The 22,790-nt window shown below is 41.2% G+C and overlaps 1 protein-coding gene across 1 annotated transcript in view; it reads left to right on the forward strand.

Moving 5' to 3' along the window:
- GPR158 (G protein-coupled receptor 158) overlaps positions 1–22,790 on the forward strand; it is a 194,124-nt gene that overhangs the window by 152,722 nt on the left and 18,612 nt on the right. Inside the window, exon 7 of the mRNA XM_074157470.1 lies at positions 19,495–19,733. Coding sequence (XP_074013571.1) covers positions 19,495–19,733 — 239 coding nt within the window. The remainder of the gene's footprint in view (positions 1–19,494; positions 19,734–22,790) is intronic.

Here is a 22,790-nt window from a genome sequence, read left to right on the forward strand (position 1 = left end):
TTTTGAGTGCCTATTTCTAATGTGTGAATTAAGTTAGCCAGCAGTGCTGAGTTACTCAAGGGCCTCTGGGTCTCTTCCCAGCCATCACCACCGTTGTGCTCTGGCAGTTAATAGCAGCGCAGTTGCTCTGGTGGAGTCATGTTCTGCACTTGGCTTCTGCAACAGCATCAATTATTTTTTCCAAGATCATCTTGAGCAAAACAATGTCTCTCCCCCTTGCTGGGATTTCAGGGAGATGCCACCTGTTCCCCTCTGTGTGCGGAGGGGAGATCTTCTGTTCTGTTTGACTTGTTTTGGCATACGTGACAAGCTTTTAGAACCTTTTTCATGCTGCTGTTTGTATTTTTTTCATGAAGTTCTGTATTGAACTTTATATTTGATACTATTTTTTATTAAACTGTGTATTTTCTAGCTCACCTGTGGTTTCCTTCTGTCCCTAAATGACCATCATATATTCCTCCTCTCTAGCACCTCAGAAATCACTCTCTTGTTGGCTTTGAACAAAACTCCAGATAGTGCTGAGAGTCTTGAAACTGATAAAAGGGCTGGAATTACACTGTGCCAGCCATCCCTTAGTAACAGCCTTAATTACTTTATGCAGGATCTTTCCTTAGCAGTAAGTCTGCCTTCTATCTTAGACTGGACAGGCTTTTTTTTTTTTTTTTTTTTTAAATCGGATTAACATAATCCAGCTCTGGACTTTGCTTCTCTGCACTTTTTCAAATGCTTTGGAGAATGTGGCTGCAATGACCAAATCTCTTCCAAGTTTTTATTCAATTTACAAATCGTGCTTTGCTAGTTGAGAAAATAGCCTATATATTGCTCTGGGAACCTTGTAGGTGGTGACTGTCAAACTCTTTTTAGAAGTAGCAATCGATGGCTTCTGGTGACTATCAGCTAACATTGGGCTCTGATGAATAAAAACCTATTACCCCCGTGAAGAAGAGACATTGACCGTTTTACCATCTGAATGTATTAAAATGTAGGGTTTTGCAAGGGCGTATGTTGTGCAACGTTCAGTTTTATCTGTGGCTCAGTCTCTTGTAAGGAAACTTTGTGAGTGTCCTGCCTTGAAATACTGGCTGGCGCTCAGTTCAATTTCTTTGCTTCCTACTATGACCCCTCAGGGCTGGGAGCCCCACAAACAAACTCATACAGGTTTTTCACATTCTTTGTTGTAATTTGCACTCGCATCTGCTGTGCAGCTGTACCACTAGGATCACTGATACGGGTAAGAGATTATACACAAAATCCTTGTTGACCACTCTTAAATGTTTTCATGTCCTTTTCTTATTTTGGGGGGGGGAAACATGGTGATGATGGCCACTGTCTATTTATACTCCTTGTTGAACTTTGTTCATGTGCTTGCTCTTTCTCTAACGTGGCATTCTGGTATTCATTTATCTGTGCCCAGAACCTCTAGTTCTAGTCAAAGATACGTAGAACCTCAGACAACTGTTCTACAGTTCTTCCTGTACCAAAATGACACTTAAATAGATTAATGGGTTTTGTGCTAACAAACTGCTTTTGTGGTTTTGACTGAAAATGCCTAACATGCCCAAGACAACCTGTATCTCACCCAGAGGAGACAGTGGGCATATGCCATGGATTGAGGCATGGTGCAGGAGTGGCGAACAAGTGGATTTCTCCCACAAGATACAATATCATGCAGATCCCTGAAAGCAGTAGCAACAGTGTGCCAAACGTGAGCAAAGAAACAAATAGCTGCGGTGCGTACCTCACTATTGCTGCCAGGCTGCTTCTAGTCCCGATACTGGTGTGCTTTGTACTGATACAGCATCTCTCTGCCGTGTCTCCTGAAGATGAGAGTACTGCACACTTGCCTCAGCATTTTGCCTAGTCCGGGTCCTCCAGGATTTCCCTGGTTGGGGCATCCAAATGTTTCTTTCGGATTCTTCTATATTATATTGTAGCCTTAGAGGGGCAGGTTTGCACTTAATAGCTAGTCCTCATTTCCCTTCTGAGGAATCAGAACTGCCTACTCCCTTGCTTGTTTGTCAGAGCAGCAAGTGACTCTTGCTCCACTTACGCTGTCACCATATGATAAGCAGCATAAATCGCTGAAGTCATAAAGCTATAGGGCATTTGGACTCTCATGATGCTGCTGTGTTCTGCCAGGGTGTTCCTCAGTTGCCTGTTCCTTGCCTCTCCCAACAAGGGTATGGCTGAGCAGGACCAAGAGTGAGGCATGCTTGTATCCTCTTAATTCATACGCTGGATTTTTTGGTAAAAACTATATGCTGCATCTTTTCCAACTGTCTGTTTATCCATATGTATGTTTAACTCACCACTTAACTCCCAAACTACACTTACTTTTCATTAGCTGTGCATTTACTTTGAGCACTAGACGTTGTTTGAGGTGTCGTTTTGGCTTTCCTGCCTTGGGCTGCCTTAAGGTGAGTGGTGTTGATAAGGTGAGTTGATAACTTTGTTGGTTCGTTCACCGCCGCTGCAGAGCCAGCAGCATTGCTGCTTTTGTTCGGTGCAGAATGTGAATGCTGGGTTGGGCTGGCAGACTTGTGCCCTTCCTGAGCCTTTCTTCAAACACCAAGCATGGAACTACAAACACCCTGAGCTCTCCTGAGCTGAGAAAGATGGGTTGGCTGTAGAGAACTAAGAGTTGTCTGTATTTCCTATATTTTCCTTCTGTTGTGTTCAGAAATCATGCAGAGCCGAAGTCTGCTCTATCCAGTGGGCACAATCCAGTCCATGTTGCAGGACAGGAGGGGGCACAGCCACCAGCTGCAGTCGCTTTCTGCCAGATCTTCCTAAAGGCATAGTTCCCCACGGCTGGCAGACACATTCTTGTAGAGAGTTGCAAAGGGGCCAGAACGTGACGGATCTGTTAATCCTGCAGTCCAGGCACAGTGCACAGGCTTTCTGGAAAAAACAAAGAAACAAAGAAAAAGCCCAACCCAAAGCCCTTTAGACTTCAGCTGCAAGTCTTTTTGTAAGAAAAAAGGTAGAATTTATAAACCAAGTCAGCGAACTTTGTAGTCATTTTTGCACCTCATTACTGGAAGCATAGTGACTGTATTAAAGCCACTGACAGAGATCATCCTGCAAATCCAAACATTACTGTTTATCCCAAATCCCAAAAGTGTTTTCCTGGGTGGGCTCCCCAACCTCTGGAATGAGCACAAGACTCTCAGGAACAGCAAAATTGAGTAACCAGAGGGATACTGAAAATCAAAAATAGGGAGAAAATCAAAAATAGGTTTCCTCGCTTGTTGCAGCCCGGGTGCAGCGCTGGCAGGCTGGGATGTCGGAAGGGCTGGCAGCACGCCCTGCCCTGGAAAGCCTCAGGTCTGTCACTGGGCATCTGCATTAGCATGCACAGCCAGAGTCATCAGTGTTGTTTGCAAGACCTGTCAGATGGAATACAGGAACTAAATGATGTATCTCAGGACTATTTTCGGTAAAAACAAACCATGTTTTCTGTTCCCGTTTGTCTCCGTGTTCCATTAGACTATGCTGATTTGTTTTATTACTGTATTCATGCTGTATGGAACACATTTAAGCTGCCTGCTATATTCAAGAGTCCAAATCTGTTTCTTGTGTGATTAGCTCTTGCTCCGTGGATGTCACCAAGTGTGAATTTGGGTCAGTGTCTGACTGTTAATAAGAAAGGAGTCTTATTAATTCCCCCCTTTTTCCCAGTTTGCTCCTTAGGGTTATTTGGTTGTGATGCAAGGTCATTGCCACTGCATTTCTTAGCGCTATTTAATGTTTCTTTGATTGGAGTATTTCTGTTTAAACAACTAATCTTTAAAGAAAAATTCATGACTATCAACATTTTTCTAATGTGTATGTGACCTGAGAACGGAGCTGGGAGTCTTCCTCCTTGCTTTGTCTTTGCAGTTTTTACAGAGCTTTGAGCTTACTGCATTTTCCTCTCATTCTGTTCAGTCCAATTTGTTGTCAGTGGGGTCTCATTGCTGTACTTGGGTAGATTGGTTTGGTCTTCATCTTTTACATCTTTTACATTTGATTTCAGGTGAGAATCTCTTGAGTGTTTTATTTATCTCATAGCAATAAACCTTTCCTTTTTCTCCCTGAAAATTTTGGAATTTAGATTAGCTTTCCTGTGTGCTTGCTTAATGCCCCTTCAGAACATTCAGAATAATTTTATCTTTAAATATATTCTTGGTTTTATAGATTGGCTTAGAACCCTTGACAACTAAACCTTTGACCATAATTTAAATTGTCAGGTTTTTTCATTATTTTATGTTGAACACAAAAAGCAACACTTTTCAGAATTCAGCTTGTCAGATGATGCTATTTCTTCCTGTGCATCTGAGAGGAAACAAGGAAGAGGAGAGTTAGTGTTTCTTGCAGTTGACTTTTTTAACTTGAATATTTTATTGCAGAATGACAAATGAACAGAGTGTTTCATTTATTTATTGAAGTTGTATGTTGCATTGATATATATAACCTTGCAGGGTAGTGCGAGTATTGCATTACCTTCTTCATTAGAAGGTATGACAGTGTTGCCCAGTAATAAATTTGGAAAATAATAATAGTGAAATAATAAAGTGAAATAATAATATTGAAAATAGTGAATAATAAAGTGAAAAGGTGTACTTTAGTGAGCCCCTGAGAGCAAAATTTGTGATACTTTGTGGAATATTCAGTCAAAGCTCTGCAGAACTTCATGGAACATTTATACAAAAGAGCTTCTATTGCTAGCTATGCTTCTAATGCTAATACACTTCTAAAGTGTATTAAATCTTAAGATTTATCTGAATAAAAACCTTGTTGCAGAAAGCATACTAAGAAAATATTAATGACTTCTGAGTTTCTTCCATTTATCTATATACACATCACAAATGTATAGTGAGTACACAAAGATAAAGAATGGCAGAAGGATTGAGGTTGGCAAGGACCTCTGGAGATCATATAGTCCAACCCACCTGCTCAGAGCAGGCTCACCCAGGGCAGGATGCTCAGAGCCGTGTACAGTCAGGTTCTGAATTTCTCCAAGGACAGAGATGCACAACCTCTCTTGGCAACCTATTCTGCTGTCTGACCACATTCACAGGAAAAGTTTTTTCTTATGTTTAAATGGAATTTCCTGGATGTCAGTTGGTGCCCGTTGTCTCTCATCTTGTCACAGGGCACCACTGAGAAGAGTCTGCCTCCATCTTCTTTACCCCCTCCCATCAGGTATTTATATACTGTGATAAGTTTCCCCCTGAGCCTTCTCTTCTCCAGGCTGAACAGTCCCAGCCTTTTCAGCCTCTCCTCTTATGAGAGGTGCTCAAGTCTTTTGATCATCTTTGTGGCCCTTCACAGGGCTTAGCTCCAGTATGTCCACATCTCTCTTGTACTGGAGAGCCCAGAACTGGAAACGGAATTCCAGGTGTGGCCTCAACAATGCTGAGTAGAGGGATAGGACTATCTTCCTCAACTTGCTGGACATACTCTATTCCTCATATATTCTAGGAAGCTGCTGGCCGTCTTTGCCACAGGGATCTATTGCTGCCTCATCATCAATTTGGTGTCCACCAGTATCCCCAAGTTGTCTTCTGCAAAGCTGCCAGTCGCCCCCCAGCATGTACCCGGGCATGGGGTTATTCTTGCCCAGCTGCCCGACTCGGTATTTCCCTTTGTTGAACTTCGAGATTCCTGTTTGCTCATTTCTCCAGCACGTTTCCATCCTGCTGAATGGCAGCAGGACCACCTGGTCTCTCAGACACTCCTCCCGGTTTTGTATCATCCGCAAACTTCTTGAGGATGCACCATGCTCCCTTGTCTTGGTGGTCAATGAAGAGGTTAAATAGTATTGGCCCCAGTATCGACTCCTGGGGTACCCAACTAGTGACTGGTCTCCAACCGGACTTCTTGCTGCTAATCCACAACCCTTGGAGCCTGGCAGTGCAGCCAGTTTTCAGTTCAGCCCACTGTCCATTTATCTCACTTGTATTTCATCAGCTCGTCTAAGAGGATTTTATAAAAAACAGTGTCAGAAGCCTTCCTGAGCCAAGATAAACAACATCCACTGCTCTTTCCTCAGCAAGCCAGTCATGTCCTTGCAGAAAGCTATCAGGTCAGTCAGATGTGATTTCATCTTCATAAATCCATGCTGACTACTCCCAGTCACCTTGTTCTTCATGTGTTTGGAAAAGGTTTCCAGGAGGATTTTTTTCTGTCTCCCTTCAGCTCCTCAGTCAGCTGTGTCAAGAAGTTATCATTGGTGCGTTCCGGAAAACTCCTGGACTGTGTTGCACTTCAGCAGATATTGGGGTTGCTGAAAACCCTCGTGAGGACGAGGACCTGCGAACATGAGGCTTCTACCAGTTGTCTGAGGAAAGCCTACCTCAGGACCTACTGTCTTTGTATTCCTGATCAGGCAGTCTGTAGTGGACACCCACTAGTGTCACCATAAACTGTCAGCTGGCTCAGCTGGTATCCCAAGGCAGAGCTCTATGCATCCCAGCTGCCTCTCACAAACAAGGCACCAGTCTGTCCTTCCCAAAGTGCCTGTACCCATCCATGGAGCACTCTAGTCTTGTGATCAGCAGTTATTTTTAAGGACACCATTAGTGCTGTCGCTTCAGGGGTAGTCCTAGCTGCTAAGGCCGATTCCTAGCAGTGTGGTATTCTGCAGTGCAGGGGAGGGAACAGCAAGTATCTGTCAAGACAGGCAACTTTAATTATTTTCACAAAATTTAAATTCAGACAGACATTCAGAAACCAGTTTCCAGGAAACTGTATCTGCCTCAGAAGTGCTCGTGATTAACCTAATTAGCATTTTTTTTCTGATTGCTACACATGCTTACACATATTGAGAGTAAACATAGTTGAATGAGCATTTACCTGTCAATATAACATGGAAGCTTATGAAAGGATTAATTTTATTCAGATATTGCTGGCAACATGGAATGATTCTGCACTACGATTCTTTAAATTTCCTTTAATTGTATGTTGTATTTTTGTGTTGGTTTTACCTTGGCTGGATGTCAGGTACCCACCAAGCTATGCTATCACTCCTCTGCAGGATGGGGGAGAGAAAATAAGACAGAAAAAAACTTGTGGGTCAAGAGAAAGGCAGTTTAATAAAGCAAAAGCAGAAGCAAAGGAAAATAAAGTATTTATTTTCTTCTTCCCACCAGCAGGCGATATCCAGCCACTTCCTGGGAATCGGGGCTTCAGTACGTGTAGCTGTTGCTTCAGAAGAGAAACATCATAATAATGAATACTCACCCCCTCCTTCTCCTTTCTCTTAGCTTTTATTGCTGAGCGGACGTCATAGGGTATGGAATATCCCCTTGGTCAGTTGGGGTCAGCTGTCCTGGCTGTGTGCCCTCCCAAGATCATGCCCACCCCCCAGTACAAAGCACAGCACTATGAGGGCTAATAAGGGGGATATTAACTCCATCTCAGCCATACCCAATACAATTTTATATGAAACATTAGAAAAAGAACATACAGAGTGCAATTTATCTCTTCCAGAGCATGAATGTAACTGATGGGTTTCCATAAGAATAGTCAGTAGCATGGCAGATTCATGCAGAAATAGCAAAGGGACAAACCTGGGGCTGGTCTGCGCTGCTGCGTCCCACGCTGCTTGCACGAGCCATGCTGTGGCTAATCAGAGCACAAGAACCCATCCCTCTTCAAGAGTTTATCAGATGTGGATTTTATACAGCTGGGGCTTTTTGGTTGCTGGGTTTTTTAGTTATTTGTCCCTTTACTGTAGTATTTTAAAGGAGAGATTCAGTTCTGCGTTCTTCTCATTTGACTTTGCTCTGGCCAGGATTGGTTTTCTGCTTTAGCAGAGAAGCTGCTGTGCACATACTGCTGTTCATTTTCTTACACAGCCACTGCTCTGCTTGTTCTTTCGTCACAAGAGGTGTTTGACATACTGGAGTATGAGTGAAATTTGACCTAAAAATTCTGTTTTGGCCTGTTTACCTTTCCTGTAGAATTTCCTTTCTTCTAAAGTTCTTAATGAATGCTAAGAGGGAAACATAAATAAGTTGATCTGTATGTCAGAGAATTTGTGTGAGTAGCAGCTTGGTTACCAGCTAATGTCTGTTTGTCGTCTGCATCATCTACATTCAGAAGAAAAGACAGGGGTCTGAAATAACGAGGGCTTGGAACCATTTGTCATTGTTGCTTTCGAGAATGGGAATTTAAAAATGTAAAATAAGAAGACTACCAAAGCAGGGGAGGTCTGCAGGTAGTACTGCAACCTTTAATAGCCATATCTGCACCTCTATGTTGGTAAAGTAGAGGTGTGTTTATATGTGATGTTTTTCATGTATTTTAAGTATCTCCTGTGAGCCTGGAAGTTGCACAGAAGACAAGAAGCTGCTGTAGAATCCTTCAGTATTTAATTTACATGTTGGACTTCTTATTTCACGAAAGGGTCACTGCTCCTCCATGCCGGCAACTGGCCTCTTCCTTTCCCCGCTGTAGATGCTTGACATAGACCAGTAACTTAAAACCTGACTGTGCAAGTTCCTGAGTAACCCACTTTTGTTGATCCAGCTTTGATCAGGAGAGTTGGATTAGGCGGTTTCTTAATCTCTCTCTTCCAACCTTGGCTATTCTGGCATTCTGCGAATTAATCGATCAGAGACACATTAACTCCCCAGATTCCTGATGAGCTTTGATGCTCTTGCCAGGATTTTCATTCCCTTCAGTGTAATCTACTCCAGGTGCACATTTGCAGAGGAATATTGTTAGTAATAACAATATTTTATCACATGGAAATTTTATCCAGAGAAGTTAGCATTGTTTATGGTCTCCATTTCTATGGGTGGTAACACTGCTATATCTTGTGACAGGGGGAGATGTTCCTGATTTTATCTGTTCTAAGAGTGGTTTGAATCTTATCTTGTGCAGACAAGACGAAGAATAAACTTTCCTTTCAAATATACATGAAGGTCTTAGCCATGATACCTGCATGCACAACCACGAGATAAAGCTAATATTTATTCCACAAGTGGAAGGAGAACACAATGCTGATAAATAGCTTCTTTTTCAGAAGAGTTGATATAAAACACTGCTGCCTGTCAGTCACAGTATAAAGTGGTTAGCATTTATTTTATTGAAGTGGGCACAAACCCCTCAACAAATATTATAACTAAATATTACAGTTATGTGTCTTTCTGCAGTTTTCTGTACCATGTTTCATTAACCCTTGTCAGCTTTGCATCCTATAATAAAGGTACAGGCAACCCAGTGCCTCTTCTTGAGCTCTACTGAAGTACGGAAGTCTGCATTGTGGATCTGAGAGGAGGATTGTGTCCAGTGGGTTTGATTACTCTTTCTAACGCTCAAAGGAAATAAAATAGTAGGACACGTTCTTTTTGTTATATCTGTGCTGTTTGATTATCTCTCACGGTTATGGATGCACGGAAATGAGAGCAGTATACATCACAAACTGGACCTTTCAGTGTAGCCTCATTCCTCTTCCTCAGTGTCCTTGTGGTTGAAAAGAAATGCAAATTTGGGTTTTTCGTGTTAGTGATTACTTGACTCTTACTTTGTTAGGAAAAATTAGGTAACTTTGAGTACCAATATGTAAGAACTCTGCATGGTTCATTTTTGTGGACTGTTAGAAAAAGAGATTTTTCCATATATTAACTGTATTAATTTGAGGGAAAAGCATGAATCTTGGAAATTCCACTTACGTAAATCTTATCAGTATTAGCTGGAATTCAGGATTTTTAACTTTTTTTAAAATAAGGTTTCCATGTCTGTGTATTATTAGTACTGAAGTGATAAAATTGGGAGGATGTTGTGGTAAAGAAATGTGAACATTTATATGGCTCTATTTGGATATGTAAAGGTGCACATGCTCTTGGTCATCCAGTATGGAAGCAGCTGTATGAACCTCTCAACTGGTTCACAGTAACTTCCAGCACTGAAACATTCTGACAGAAGGAAAGTGTGAGGAAAAAAGTGCGCTCCAAAAGATGGGAGAAATAGAAGGATATAAAAATGGTGATGTGTTACAGTTTATAAAGATGGGGGAAGTTCCTGTCCTTTCAGTTGCTGATGTTTGCTTCCTGCATCTTTAATAATGGATTGGCATTTTAAAGTAGTTTGTAGGAACATCATTTCACAGCAGAAAAGGAAACAAGTGCTCGCAAGTAAATTGGTGAGGAGATACTTTAGTGCCAAAAGATTTTGTGCATAGTGCTTTAGTGAGCACTCCACAGATACAGTACTTCTCCTGGTCTCTTTCTTTTCACTGGATTATTTTTTTTGATGCTATATACTTAAACCATTTTATTTTGAAAAGTGCTTCTATTGAATCTTCTCTGAGAATGTGGCCAGACCCGCAGTCAGCAACAGCTTTAAGCTGGATGTACCTTCTCCTGCAGGAACCTCCTCCAAAAAAGCAAAGAGAAAAATCAAAAAAATAGGGATCTGTCTGACCAGCCAAGGTGACTGATTTTTTTAACAGACAAATATCGAGGCAACTAGGTATGTCAGGCTAGAAATAGCAGCGTTTACACCTAATTCTTCATTCATGTACCATGCCTGTGCAAGACAGGAATTGATTTGATCTAACTTAGTGAATTTTTAAGTTATATCAAGCTGTCAAAAATCTTTGCTGGTTCCTTCTTGTTGCTGGGGCCTGGGAGACCATACAAACACCTATACTGGTCTGCTTATTAATGGGCTCCCAGGGATGTCTGCAAGTAAGTGGCCGGCCTGGGTGGAATGAAGTGAAGAGCTACATCTGGCCTTCAAGCTGTAGGATCTCAATGCCTTGCTCTAGAAAATTCAGTAGCAGAATTGTAAGATCTTATTATAAGAGCACTATTAATAGTTGTTAATGTTGTCTAATAAGACAAAAGAGATCACATAAAAGTACATTTCATTTTATGGTGCTTTAGTATAGAAACTTGCTATGTACTTAGAAATAAAACCTCACTAAATTAATGAGATCTTTTTATTGAAATCTGTTTTATCTTGTTCAATCCACAGTCTAGCACACATGAACAGTTACAATATCATATTAACGACATGTAATGGGATACAAAGGGGAAAACAATGAAGCTTCCATCTGAACATTAAGACATTTGTCTGTGAAATTATGGTTATGTTGGTTTTCTTCAGTTGTTGACTATTCAGTGCATTTCTCAAAAAGCAAAGTACAATGATCTGTAAATATGCTATGGATATATAGTTCAGACCTCACAATAAACAACTGCTGGCAGAGTGAATTGTAATTCAGTCAAGTTCACTAATTTTTTGTTCACTGTTTTGTGCATTGTTCTTATATAGTACCTTAATAAGTTAACCTAATCAATTTAGAACAGTGGTGAAAAATGTAGTGCAACTGTTACTAATTGTGAAATCTTACAGTCCTGTTGAAAATCTCATATGTACTGTTTTTCTTAAAGCTGCCACTTTTCACATCATGCAAGTGGATGAGAATATCTGCTGTCTTTAGCTTAAAAGGAAGGAGGTATTTTGTTTCTGTGGCCACATTAAACATGCTGAAGAGGTACCATCCTTTTTTAAGTGGGGCTTATTGTTCTCTGATCAGAAATGCAATGCTTGCTAGTGAACTAAGAAGGAGCAGAAGGGAAAGAAAATCTTTCTGGATCAAGATATATAACCCCCCCCCAACACATACACACGAATATACTTTGCTTGTTTTGGAGCTTTATCCGTGGCAAGACTTTTCCTATCTGTAGAGTGACTATTTTAAGAACAAAAATACAAGCCTTGGCATAAGGTTTTGACCAGCTACCTTATTGCTGATCATTAGAAAATGCCTCTGACGTTCAAAAAGGTTATTGGAATTGTCTGTGGATGTTTTCAGCGGGAGAGGATGCCTGTGTGGAGTAGCACTAACAAGGAGGGGAACTTGTGTCATCCCGGCTGGTTTTACACATCAGCCTTTGTTAAATTCAACGCTGTGAGCTGGGATCGGGAGGGGGCTGGCTTTTATATGTTCATCTCCACAGCACTTTGTGGAGCAAATTTTGTAATGAAAGCCTTGAAAATGTTCTTGACCTGTTGTAGGAAAGGATTACCGGGAGGCAGTTCTTGCATCTATTTTCACATATTTTGTACTGCGTGTTCTGAAAGTCTTTGATAAGGTAAAGAACTGAATGGGTTTAGATTTACAAAAAGATAATAATCACCTGATGATTTTTAAGAAGCAAATAATTAGCTTAGCCAAAGCTGGTGTAGGCTGAAGGACTTATAATCTTCAGGCTAAACTACTAGCGGCAGGAGCCTTAAGGATCTATGAATTAAGGTTTCTGCCACAAAACTACCTCAAATTTGAATGAAGAAAAGAGCACAACAAGATTGGTTTGCTTATGGAGAAAAATGTCTGAGGACCTGACCTCATTTTTACTGAGTGAGGGATGTAGTTATTTAAACACATCTATCAGGAGGAAATTATTGAAATGGCTATGTTAACCATTCGGTAGCAGACTCAGAAAGAAATGACATTGTGCCTATCCCAAGGACCCAGGATTTTCAGAATTTTAGGAATCTCACATAGGATTGTGTGCTCATTGGCTATTGATTTTGGTGCCACCGAAGCAACCATGTGATGTAACCTTAAACCCGAATAGTTGACAAAAAGGAGACATGTCACTGCTAGTTGTCTGAGGACAGATTGACGGACTTTTTATTTAATAGTTTACATGGTCGCAGTGTGCTCTGTAAGAGCTCTGCCTGCTCAGGGTTTGACAGCGGAGGGTCAGATGTTTCACCGACACTGTAGTTCTGCTAATCTCAGCAGGATTCATGGAGGTATTAGTGCAGTAAGTGGTTTATTACAAGAGATAATTAGCACAAAGCAGATGAGGATTTCATAAATAAGGAGACTTGGTCTGCATCACTGAAACCTGTTTACGTGACATGGCAAGTCCCCTTGTTGAACCTTCTTAGCTCTCAGCTCCCCGGTCCTTGGTACACCCAGGATGGGCAAATCCAGTTGAGGAGCAGTAATTTCTGATGAGACCTACCTGGATGATAAGGTGATATGAACAAAAGCACTTCAAAAAGCAACACACAGACATGTAGTCAGTGTCTCCTGCAATGGGAGCTAGCAGGCAGCCAGAACCGACGCGGGCAGTAGGGCAGTGAGCTGGGGAGCGAGGAGGCGCTGGGGAAAAGCCAACCTCAGCTGATCTGTCAAAAGACTCCAGCTACCATCCTTGGAATCAGCTGCAGGCAGAGAAAGCTTTCTGATCCGTTGTTCACCAGGAAACTGAGCTTTCCTTAGGTGGGAATTTAGACTTTCAGGTGAAAGGAGAAAATGAAGCATAAGTATAGCATCAAAAATGTCAGAATCTAGACTACATTTAAAGAAATAACAAATTGTTTTGTTTGCTCATTCCAGGCTTACCTACAGATTGACAGACAAAAGCTACTTCAAGTCAATACATTTTCATCAAAGCAAGTCATGTGTTTAGACTTCTTCCATGTTATTAAGTATGCATGATACTGAGAGTCCAGTGCTGCTCATGTGGACATGAGTGAGCGGTTGTGATTGTGGTGGGAGATCTATTGGACTCCTGTTGCCTTCCAGTACCCGCGGCCTACCCTTGGATGGTGTGTGATTTCCCTCCCACCTTCCTCAGTCTGCTCAAACTCTTGGAAATTATGGCAGCACAGTTTATCTCCTATACATTGATCCAGAAGGGGAACTTTCATAGAAGGACTGTAGAATTACATTTAGACACGTAGTATTAAAGCTGATCTAGGAAACTACTGTATGGAGTAGGTTGGCATTAAGCCATGACCCATGTATCTTTGCTTACTAATGGCAGTTTTTACCAGGCACTGAGATAAAATACATTTTTTAACTCCTCTTCACAGCTTGCTTTTCTAGCCATACATCTGATAGATTTGTATTATATTAGTTTCCCACAATAGGAAATCACTTTAGAACTCTAGGGAAGACATCAAGGGAACTGTACTTTCAAAATCACATTTTTGAAAGTAAATTTATTTTTTTAGGGAAAAAGGGCACCACTGTTTCCCCGATCACTCAGTACACAAGATTATCTGATAGGTAATTTGTTAATGTACCGTCAGGATATCCTCAGATATGAATATTGCCATTTATTAACCACAGACCCCCAGGTGAGGATTTGAAACCAGATATGCTTCCAGTACAGAGGAAACAATCCTGCAGAACAGTCTTCCTCCCCGTGTTTCCAGTACCACTGGTACATGGGCTTTACCTTGTAACTCTCTAGCAAGCTTATGATGCTGTTAGTTGTCTCACTGTGCAGACTAGCCTTCAGCCAGCTTGTGTTCTGTTACCAATGATGGTGCATTTGGAAGGGTTAATCAGTTCTTCTAAGAATTTGTTGCCTTTTCTGGAAATGGTCTTCTAGTGTATTTGCTATTACAAAATTCTGTCCTGAAATGGAAAATGTGGGAGATACCGTATTATCCAATTTATTGCAGGTGTGGTGTGAAGTTGAGATATTTTGATGGATATCAGTGATATGTGGCCAAGTTTGCTGGCTACACATAGGATGGGGACTCTCAGAAGTATTCATACACCCAAATATTTGCCATAACTTCTTTTTCTAGTTGTTGTACCTTTTTACTGGACAGGACATGATGCGTATGATGCAGGTCTCACCATGTCGCTGTCATGCTGTTGACATGGCATGGCTCTCAGCCCAGGTTTGCTCAGGTTCAAGATGATCAGACTCAATAAAGCTAAATATTATCCCAATTTCAATGAGGGTATTCTTCAATGAGGGTGTTCTTCAGTGCTGGACCTCACATCTATTCTATGCTGAGGTCTTGGGAAATCACTGAGGAAATAGACAGTGACTAATTTGGAGACTTTCAGCTGGAATGTGGTTTCGAAAACTGTTCATTTCTCTGTCTTAGTTGGGTTTTATCCTTTCCAGCTGAAAGCCTATAACTAGTGGTATGAGTGCATCTAATTGTGAGGTCTTGGGCCTTAAATGTTGACGTTATTCAGTTATCTTTCCTGGTGTGGAAATAAAACCTGCCCTCAGTGTTTGTGTTTGTGTGTGAGTGCCTGTGTATCAAGTGTGAAATGTAGACTCTTTCATATTGACATGGTGCCATACATGTGCCATCAGTACCTGCCCACTGTTTTCAGGAGAACAATATCAGTTTACACACTCAAAGTTACTCCAGAAAAAGCAGGTAAGACATAATCCCTGCACCATAGGAGAGCAATGTACTTCATAAGAGCTTGACCTCCTATCTTTCTGATGTAGCTTTCATATCACAATAAAAATCATCAGGCTGGAACAGAACAGTTTGACAGGATGACTCAGCAGAGCCACAAAATGACAGATGCTAGAAATAAAGAATAAACAAACCATGCCAGGTCATTGCTGTCAAAGCAGGATCCTTCACCTGTTATTCCTGCCACTTAAGCAGTCAGCTAATAGTTTGGGGGCCGTGTTTTTCTGTTCCCAGAACAGATTATTGATATGACATAAAAATGTAGTATGATTTTATTTATTTTTCTAGGATTGCACATTACATCTCAGGATGTAACTTCTATAGCAGCAGCAACGTACTTTGTTTGCGTTTTCCAAGCCAGTCCTGTGAACCGGCACGCTCTGTCCCTCTGCTCCGGATCCACTTGCAGCATCGCTTCTCTTCCTGGCTGCTGGGCTTCCCTTGGCTCTCGGCCTTGGCAACTAAGCGCTCCCCTTGTCCATTTGTATGGAGCAGTCCCCCCAAAACCCCTTCAAATAGCTTAATTCTGTCCCGATTTGGCAGTGCAGCCAGCAGAGTTGAGATTTACCTGCAGTGGTCTTCAGGCAGTTTGTTCATCCTGAACTGTGCCTTCTATTTACTCTGTAAAAAGGATGGCTAATGCATATCGGCTTTAATGCTGCCTGTAGCTGTCTGTAGTGAAAGTTTTGCTTGAAGGCACTTGTGTCTTCCAGAAAGCAGGTAGAGCACATTTCAGTGTTCTGTCTGTTCTGCCTGTAAACAGAGCTGATGACGTGTCACTGAAAGTGATGATTTGATTATCTAACAGCAGCACATAAAAGTGGTTGCATATGCTGAATTTTATTTTATCCCAGTTTTAGCTGGGAGAAGAGCTGGAAGATGGTTAAGTTTCCTCTTCTGCCTTAGATCAGAGGCCATATGTCTCAAACGGTGCCCTAAGCTTCTACCAGGGCACTGCCTGGCACTACCAGGCATTTTGGGCGTAGACAGGCCAGGAGGAGGAGTCTTTCCAGTTGACATTGCCTTACTTGATACTCATCATTAAACACTAATTTGCTCAGGGATTTGAATCCAGGGCTACATTTATATTCATAGATTAAGTAGCATCAGGGAACATTCCTGGGCACTGGAACTCCATCCTCTGTCCTACTGAATAGCTTTAGTGGTCCCTGGCCTGCCCTTGGCCCGGGCTAACATGAATGCTGCCAAGCCGTTTCCCAGCATGGTTCAGGAGTTGGCAGAGGCCATTGCAACCTTCCTGTGTTGGAGGGTATAGTATGGATGCCGGCTGTTCTGCACCGGCATCAGTGCCAGGAACAACCCTGGGCATATTTAATTTCCTACTATAGATACAATCCACCAGCTACGCTTCTTACCTCCCTGTGAGAAACCTCTCTCATTTGTTCAACAGATATTTCAACCCAATATATAGATACAGAACAATGCGGAAAAGGGGGACTGAGCATTGTCTACCCAGAAGTCAGGGTAGGGATTTGAATAAGAACTCCCCAGTTTTGTGATGGAGGGTACCAGTCATCAGACAATATATGTTTGCTGGGGCAACTTGGTCTCAAATTGCAGCGACTCAACTTTTTTATGGTGAACTTTGATAGTACATAAGTCAGAGGTACAGGAGGGAGAATGACCCTCCGGCCTGGTGAGTAGACTCCCTCTTGGGAGGGGAAACTCCTGGGCGTTTGTCTTTGCTTTGATACATGTTCAGTAATACAGAGGAGAGGAGAGGAGAGGAGACGGAGCACGACTGCCAATGTTGAGGTGGTGAGCAGTGCAGGTTTGGGTTCACGTCACCGCAGGAAGATGAGGGAATTGCGACTCTGGAGTTCATGTTCTGGTTGAGTACTTCTATGCTGCTACCTCTGGAAAGGAGATTTTCAACACTAGAAACCTAACCCAGCTTTCCTTACAGCTTCTCAGAAAAAGAATTTTGGGAAAAAAAAGTGTAAAGGTTGGGTTACATGTAGGCCTACATGTCCAAGGTAGAAATGGTGGTGGTGGTGGACACATTTTTGTGACAAAGATGGGCAAAAAGGAATGTGATTTAATCCAAAATGGAGGGGGTTTGACTGCTGTACTGCAAAATGTTACTTATTTCACTTTACTTAGATCAATGATGTAACAGCAGCCCACCTCTCTTCTTAGAAAGCTGTCTCACAGTCACCAGTTAATGAGTTAGTACTGGAAAAAATGCAATGGCTCCTGCCTTGCTACGTCCAGAAAAAGCTCACATGTTGGCTTTCAGTAGAATCAGCAAGAATTGACTTTGGAGAGCCAAAATACAAAGAAAAGAAAAGTTTCTAGTAGTTCCCAGCTGGTTTATATGATTTCTCTAATTCTTAAGCCTTCATAAACATGTATGATGAGATGTGAAAGCTGTGAAAAGATGGTGTTTTCCAGTTCACTACAAAAAGAATACCTTTTCCTTCCCTTCAAAGAAGCTAAGCATCAATCGGCATTCACAACAGGGAAGAGGGAAGCCTTTGCTTACAGATTTTTAGTGTTCTAAAAATGAGGATTTATCAGTGCTGCCCTGGAGCAGTGGTGCTGCGGCAGTAGGGAAGTCGCCTGCCTTGCCTCCGTGGAGTTGTCTGTCTATCCTGCCTGAAGTCTTTGGGAAGCTGCTTCCAACATAAAACATTTAGCGTCTGCGAAGGGAGAGCAGAACATCTATCAAACATGGAAAGATCAAAAACTGTGACTCCCTGCGGAGTAACTGTTGGGAGGGAAACAGCTGAATAATGTTGAACATATTCAGATCTCTGGCTTCACCTAATGCACACTGTGAAGGCTGTGTTTGTAGTCAAACGATGATTCATTTTTATGGATGTGGAAAAGCTTTTGTGCTTCTGCCTTAAAAGACACTGCTTTATCATTTGTCTGAAAGGCAACGCCAGTTGCTTCTGCCTTCTCTTAGACAAATATAAGCATAAATATTAATCTAGGGTGTGATTTTTTTTTTTTTTTTTTTTGCTGAAAAGGCAGGCCTGGCTGTAGAATGGCTTGGGAGGTGGCTTGGTTCTTGGTACACTGAAAAGGCTTGAGACCTAACAAGGACATTTAAAAACTCAACTTTCTGAAAAAATTGAAGTTCCCTAAACCTCAGTGGTAATTTATGCCTTCATGGATATCAAGAGTATTCACAGGACATGCTCATGCTCAGGAATCAGGAACCACCATGGTTTTGAGGACAAAATCACTGAAACAGCTCACCTCTTCACTTTGAAAGGCTCCTCGCCCCAATCTCTAAAAAAACTTTTAAACCTCAACCCGTCCGCTTCTAAAGCTTTCAGTTCACGAAAACTTCCATGACAGCCTTTCCTCACTGCCCAGCCTTCATAGCTTGGCACAGTCAAGGCAGGAGCACTGCAATGGCAGCAGCACCTCCTGCAGCCTCTTTTTCTCATAGGAAAACACCAGGAGAAGGTTAGTTACTTCTGTCAGATCCCATACTTCAGGCAATACAAAGAGATATTCTGTGCTATGCGAAAAGTCAAACTACTCCCTGAGCCGATTTCTTCAAATTTTGGTTGCCCTCATGCTCCCAGCAGGACCTTTGTCTGCTTTAGCAGATGGTGATGGGTAGAAAATGCAGGTGATATTTCCTTGAACAGTTCTTGGCTGGAAGAAACCAATCCTAATAGTAAATGCAATATTCTTAAAGTCAGTGCTACGTGTTCAATGGCTGTTACATGGTTTATGTGCCTGACACGTGATGTGTCTTTTCTTATGATGGTTCTGTGCCAGCTCAAAAAAAACATGCTGTTGCCTCTAAACAAGTCAGAAAACTCTTAATTAGCAAAGTGCCTTCCACAGTTATCTCTATGAGGAGTAGAATGTTGCCTTAGAAGCATTGAACTCAATGGGGAAAATATCCAAGAAGTGCTAATTTTTTCTATGGAAATAGTATGATTTGGGATGAGCAGACAGACAGCATAAAAACAAAATGAGATACCACAGACATGGTTGCTGTTTTATGGAAATGACCTTCCCTTTTTCAAAGGCAGAAGACTTCCACAGGGAGCTGGAAGAATCCAGTTTGACAACAGTTTGGCAACACAGCATGTGAATGCCTGTCTAACATAAACATAGCTAAAATTTTCTATTATTGCTGCTGAATATGAAAGTAATAATATTTCAAATTTCACTCTTCTACATACTGTCAGGGGAAAGAATGTTGATAATTTTTTTTCAATAATCTGATAGTGAAATAAAACAAAAGTATAATTCCTGCAACACAGCTAGTGCCTTCTTTAATTCTGCACTGTCTGAATTTTTCAGGGTTTTGAAGGTATTCCTGTCCCGAACTGCTCAGCGTATTCCATACATGACAGGTGGGCGAGTGATGAGGATGCTGGCTGTTATTCTCCTGATAGTCTTTTGGTTTCTCGTTGGCTGGACTTCTGCAATAACCCAAAATCTGGAGAGAAACATTCCACTCATTGGCCAAGGGCAAACATCTGACCACCTGATCTTCAATATGTGCCTCATAGACCGCTGGGATTACATGATGGCTGTTGGTATGTTAATTTTCTAGTTTATCTTTTAATTTCTAAAATAAAGCTTGGTTGCCTTTTCATTTTTCTTCTTTTAGAATATCTTAAAGTTTTGTCAGACTGCGTAACATCATGTGAAAAGCTTCTAGGGGAACAAAATATTGGCATATATGTTTTTTAAATGGGCTGAGAAGATATACTAATAAGATATACTGAGACTTTTATGACTTTCAAAGGTTTGTAACTTGGATTGTAATAACAAAGTGATGGGTGCTCAAGAAATTTCATCCCTGAAGGCAGAAGATATCTTGCTCTTCTACACCATTAAAGTGAGAAATTGTGGCTAGAATAACAGAAGCTTTTTGCTTCTGCACCACAGAACTGGGGAGAGCTCTTGTGTGTGAGGAGGACACACTGGTGTCAATGTGCCTGCTGGTAAACCACACGGAGAGGAGTATAAAGGAGTATGTTTTGAAATGTGTCTCCATTTGAGCACTTTTGGAGGGCTGTACTGATAAAACATAACTATACTTTGCAGTAGTGAAATATTATGCCAGAGATGTAAAATTAATAACAAAAGAGAATTAAATGTGGTGGAACACTTGATGATGTCATCTGCACTAATCCATTTTACATCAAAATTTTACTGCCTTTCACAGCCAGTAATACAGTGTGGTTTGATAGTGGTGGTTGTTGCATAATGGCAAACAAACATTTTATAGTTATGATAGTGAAATGATTAACAACTCAGATATTAATACCTAGTTGTGATCGGTAGCCCCTTTTTTTGGTAAGAAATTACATAAGTTGCTGTCTGCAACTAGTGTTGGAAAAAACAAAGATCATTTTTAAGGATATATTTACATTTAGAGGGGTTTTAAGGGTTTTTCAAAACACATTTAAGGGCAGTAGAGGAAAAGCCAGCTCTCGAGCCTGAATAAAATTGGGCAGAATTTCTTATGTTCCGTCATTTTGCTTTCTTACCCAAACTACGTTATAAGCAGAGTTATGCTTGTGCAAGTCTTTAGTAAACTGTGTAGCCACATTAGCGGTACCAGGAGATGTACGCCTACAAGTCTGTACTAACATGCACGTGTCTCTCTCTCTATATATATACACTTATATGTGTGTGTGTATATACACTTCAAGATTTTTATTGTTAATGGCACTCTGAAAAGCTTACAGCTAGTAGGAACTAGTTCCAAAATTAGATACTTCATTTCAGAGATATATCAGGAGAAATACCCATATTGCAGACCCCCTTTTATTCCTCTAATTGACTGGGAGCAGCATTGCAAAAGATTCTATATGATAAATTAATTGATAGATTATGATATTTGATTTAAAATGCTAAAATAAAAATGTTGGATGATAATTTATGAAAGGCTTGTTATATCATTTAATTTAGTCAGGCACAGTATCTTATATAAAACTAGTGAGTGTTTGGGAATATATTCCGTCACCTGTAGCCCTTGCTGGAATACTTCCTGCTTCACTCAGCATCAACATTTTACTGAAATGTGGAGAGGGAATTTTCAAGGTCGCAGATTAGTGAAGTGAGAATTAACAAGGCTCTGTTAGGAAGTCATAATGAGATGAATCCTTTATGCTACCAGAGATTATTTGAGTTAGGATTTATGAAGCATTTTCCATACTAATCATGCTACTTAGGCTCTATCTCTGGAGACTTTTATTGCAGTGAATGTTTTATATTTACATTTCCATTAAGTTTAAGAGGATGCTCTCTGTGAGACAAGTAGGGACTTAGACACAAAGGTTGTCACCATTTCTAGCACTGCCTCTGTATTCTCTGATACGTTGATGAGAAAAATTAGCATTCAGTAAGTCTTATTTTATCTACATAACGTAATGTAAGTTAGTATGCATTTTCCTTGAGATTGGATACTTGTGGGTAGCTTATTTGTCAATTGCCTAGATTCTTTTATTTTCTTTGTATTCATTTCTGCCTCACTTCAAGGTTGGGGCATCTGTCTCCTTGACAATCTGAGATTTTAGAGGAAGACCTGAGGGCTTGAAAGCACTCACCCACAAAGCCTTTTTCCTATGGCCTGAATATATTCTATACCTCTACCTGTCACAGCCAGATACCAAGTTAAAAAAAAAACTTTTGGTACCTAAGGGCTCACAGTGTCACAAATCAAACTATTATTCTTTATCCTGAAGGAAAAATCCTATAAGTGAAACAGATATCAGCAGAGGATTTAAACAAACTTCCCACAAACTGGAAAAAAAGGCAAAATAAGTTTAAAGAACAAAGCCCCAGGCAGGAGAGAAGGGTGGGCAGAGAGATAAGCATGCATCCACAGACACAAATGAAAAGCAGAGGTGCAGGTGGATGTTCCTGACTTCAGCAGGGCCAGGGTTTCACCCAGTGTGGATAGGATTCGAACTGTAGTTTTTAAAAATCCCCCCATGCGTTCTCTGTGTGTTTTTCAATGTTTGTTTTTTTTTTTTTAAACCAGAAGCGAATGGCAGGTATTAAGCTCAAGGAGGTATTTTTCCCCAGCATCTGGTTGATTCCTGGCTGGCAGGAGCTGTGCTGCTCCTGTGCAGCTGGCCTGGGCTGCTGTCATAGCCCACTAATCAGTGGGTCATGCCTTGGGTTCTGGGCATCAAGAGGATTTCAAACATAAGGCTGTGTCATGATTACTGCATGCCCTCAGCCAGGAAAAGGAACAAAGTGAGTATTTCAGGCTGTTCCCAAAAGAACTCCCACCCACTGTTCATTTGTCGCTATTTAACCTATATAATCTTTGCATCTGAAGAGGGTTTGAGTTGCCAGGACAGACTCTAACAGATTATACATTAAGACTGCCTGTACAGTTTCGAGCTGGGGCATTGTAATACAGCCTTACAAGGCCCTTTATTAAATTTTCTACAGGCCCTCTGCTGCATTCAGCGAATGAGTGATCATTATTTCTTTTTGTTATCCCCATTTGATGTGGCCCTATGCCATATTCAGGGTGTGTTGTTCAGAGCATGCCATGAATAAATCCAAATGGGTGTTTTTAAGCTGTGTTCCCCTTAGCATCAATGTACAAAGATTAAAGCCAAATTTGT

The sequence above is a fragment of the Numenius arquata genome, chromosome 12 (genome assembly GCF_964106895.1).
Source record: "Numenius arquata chromosome 12, bNumArq3.hap1.1, whole genome shotgun sequence".
Taxonomy (NCBI): Eukaryota; Metazoa; Chordata; class Aves; order Charadriiformes; family Scolopacidae; genus Numenius; species Numenius arquata.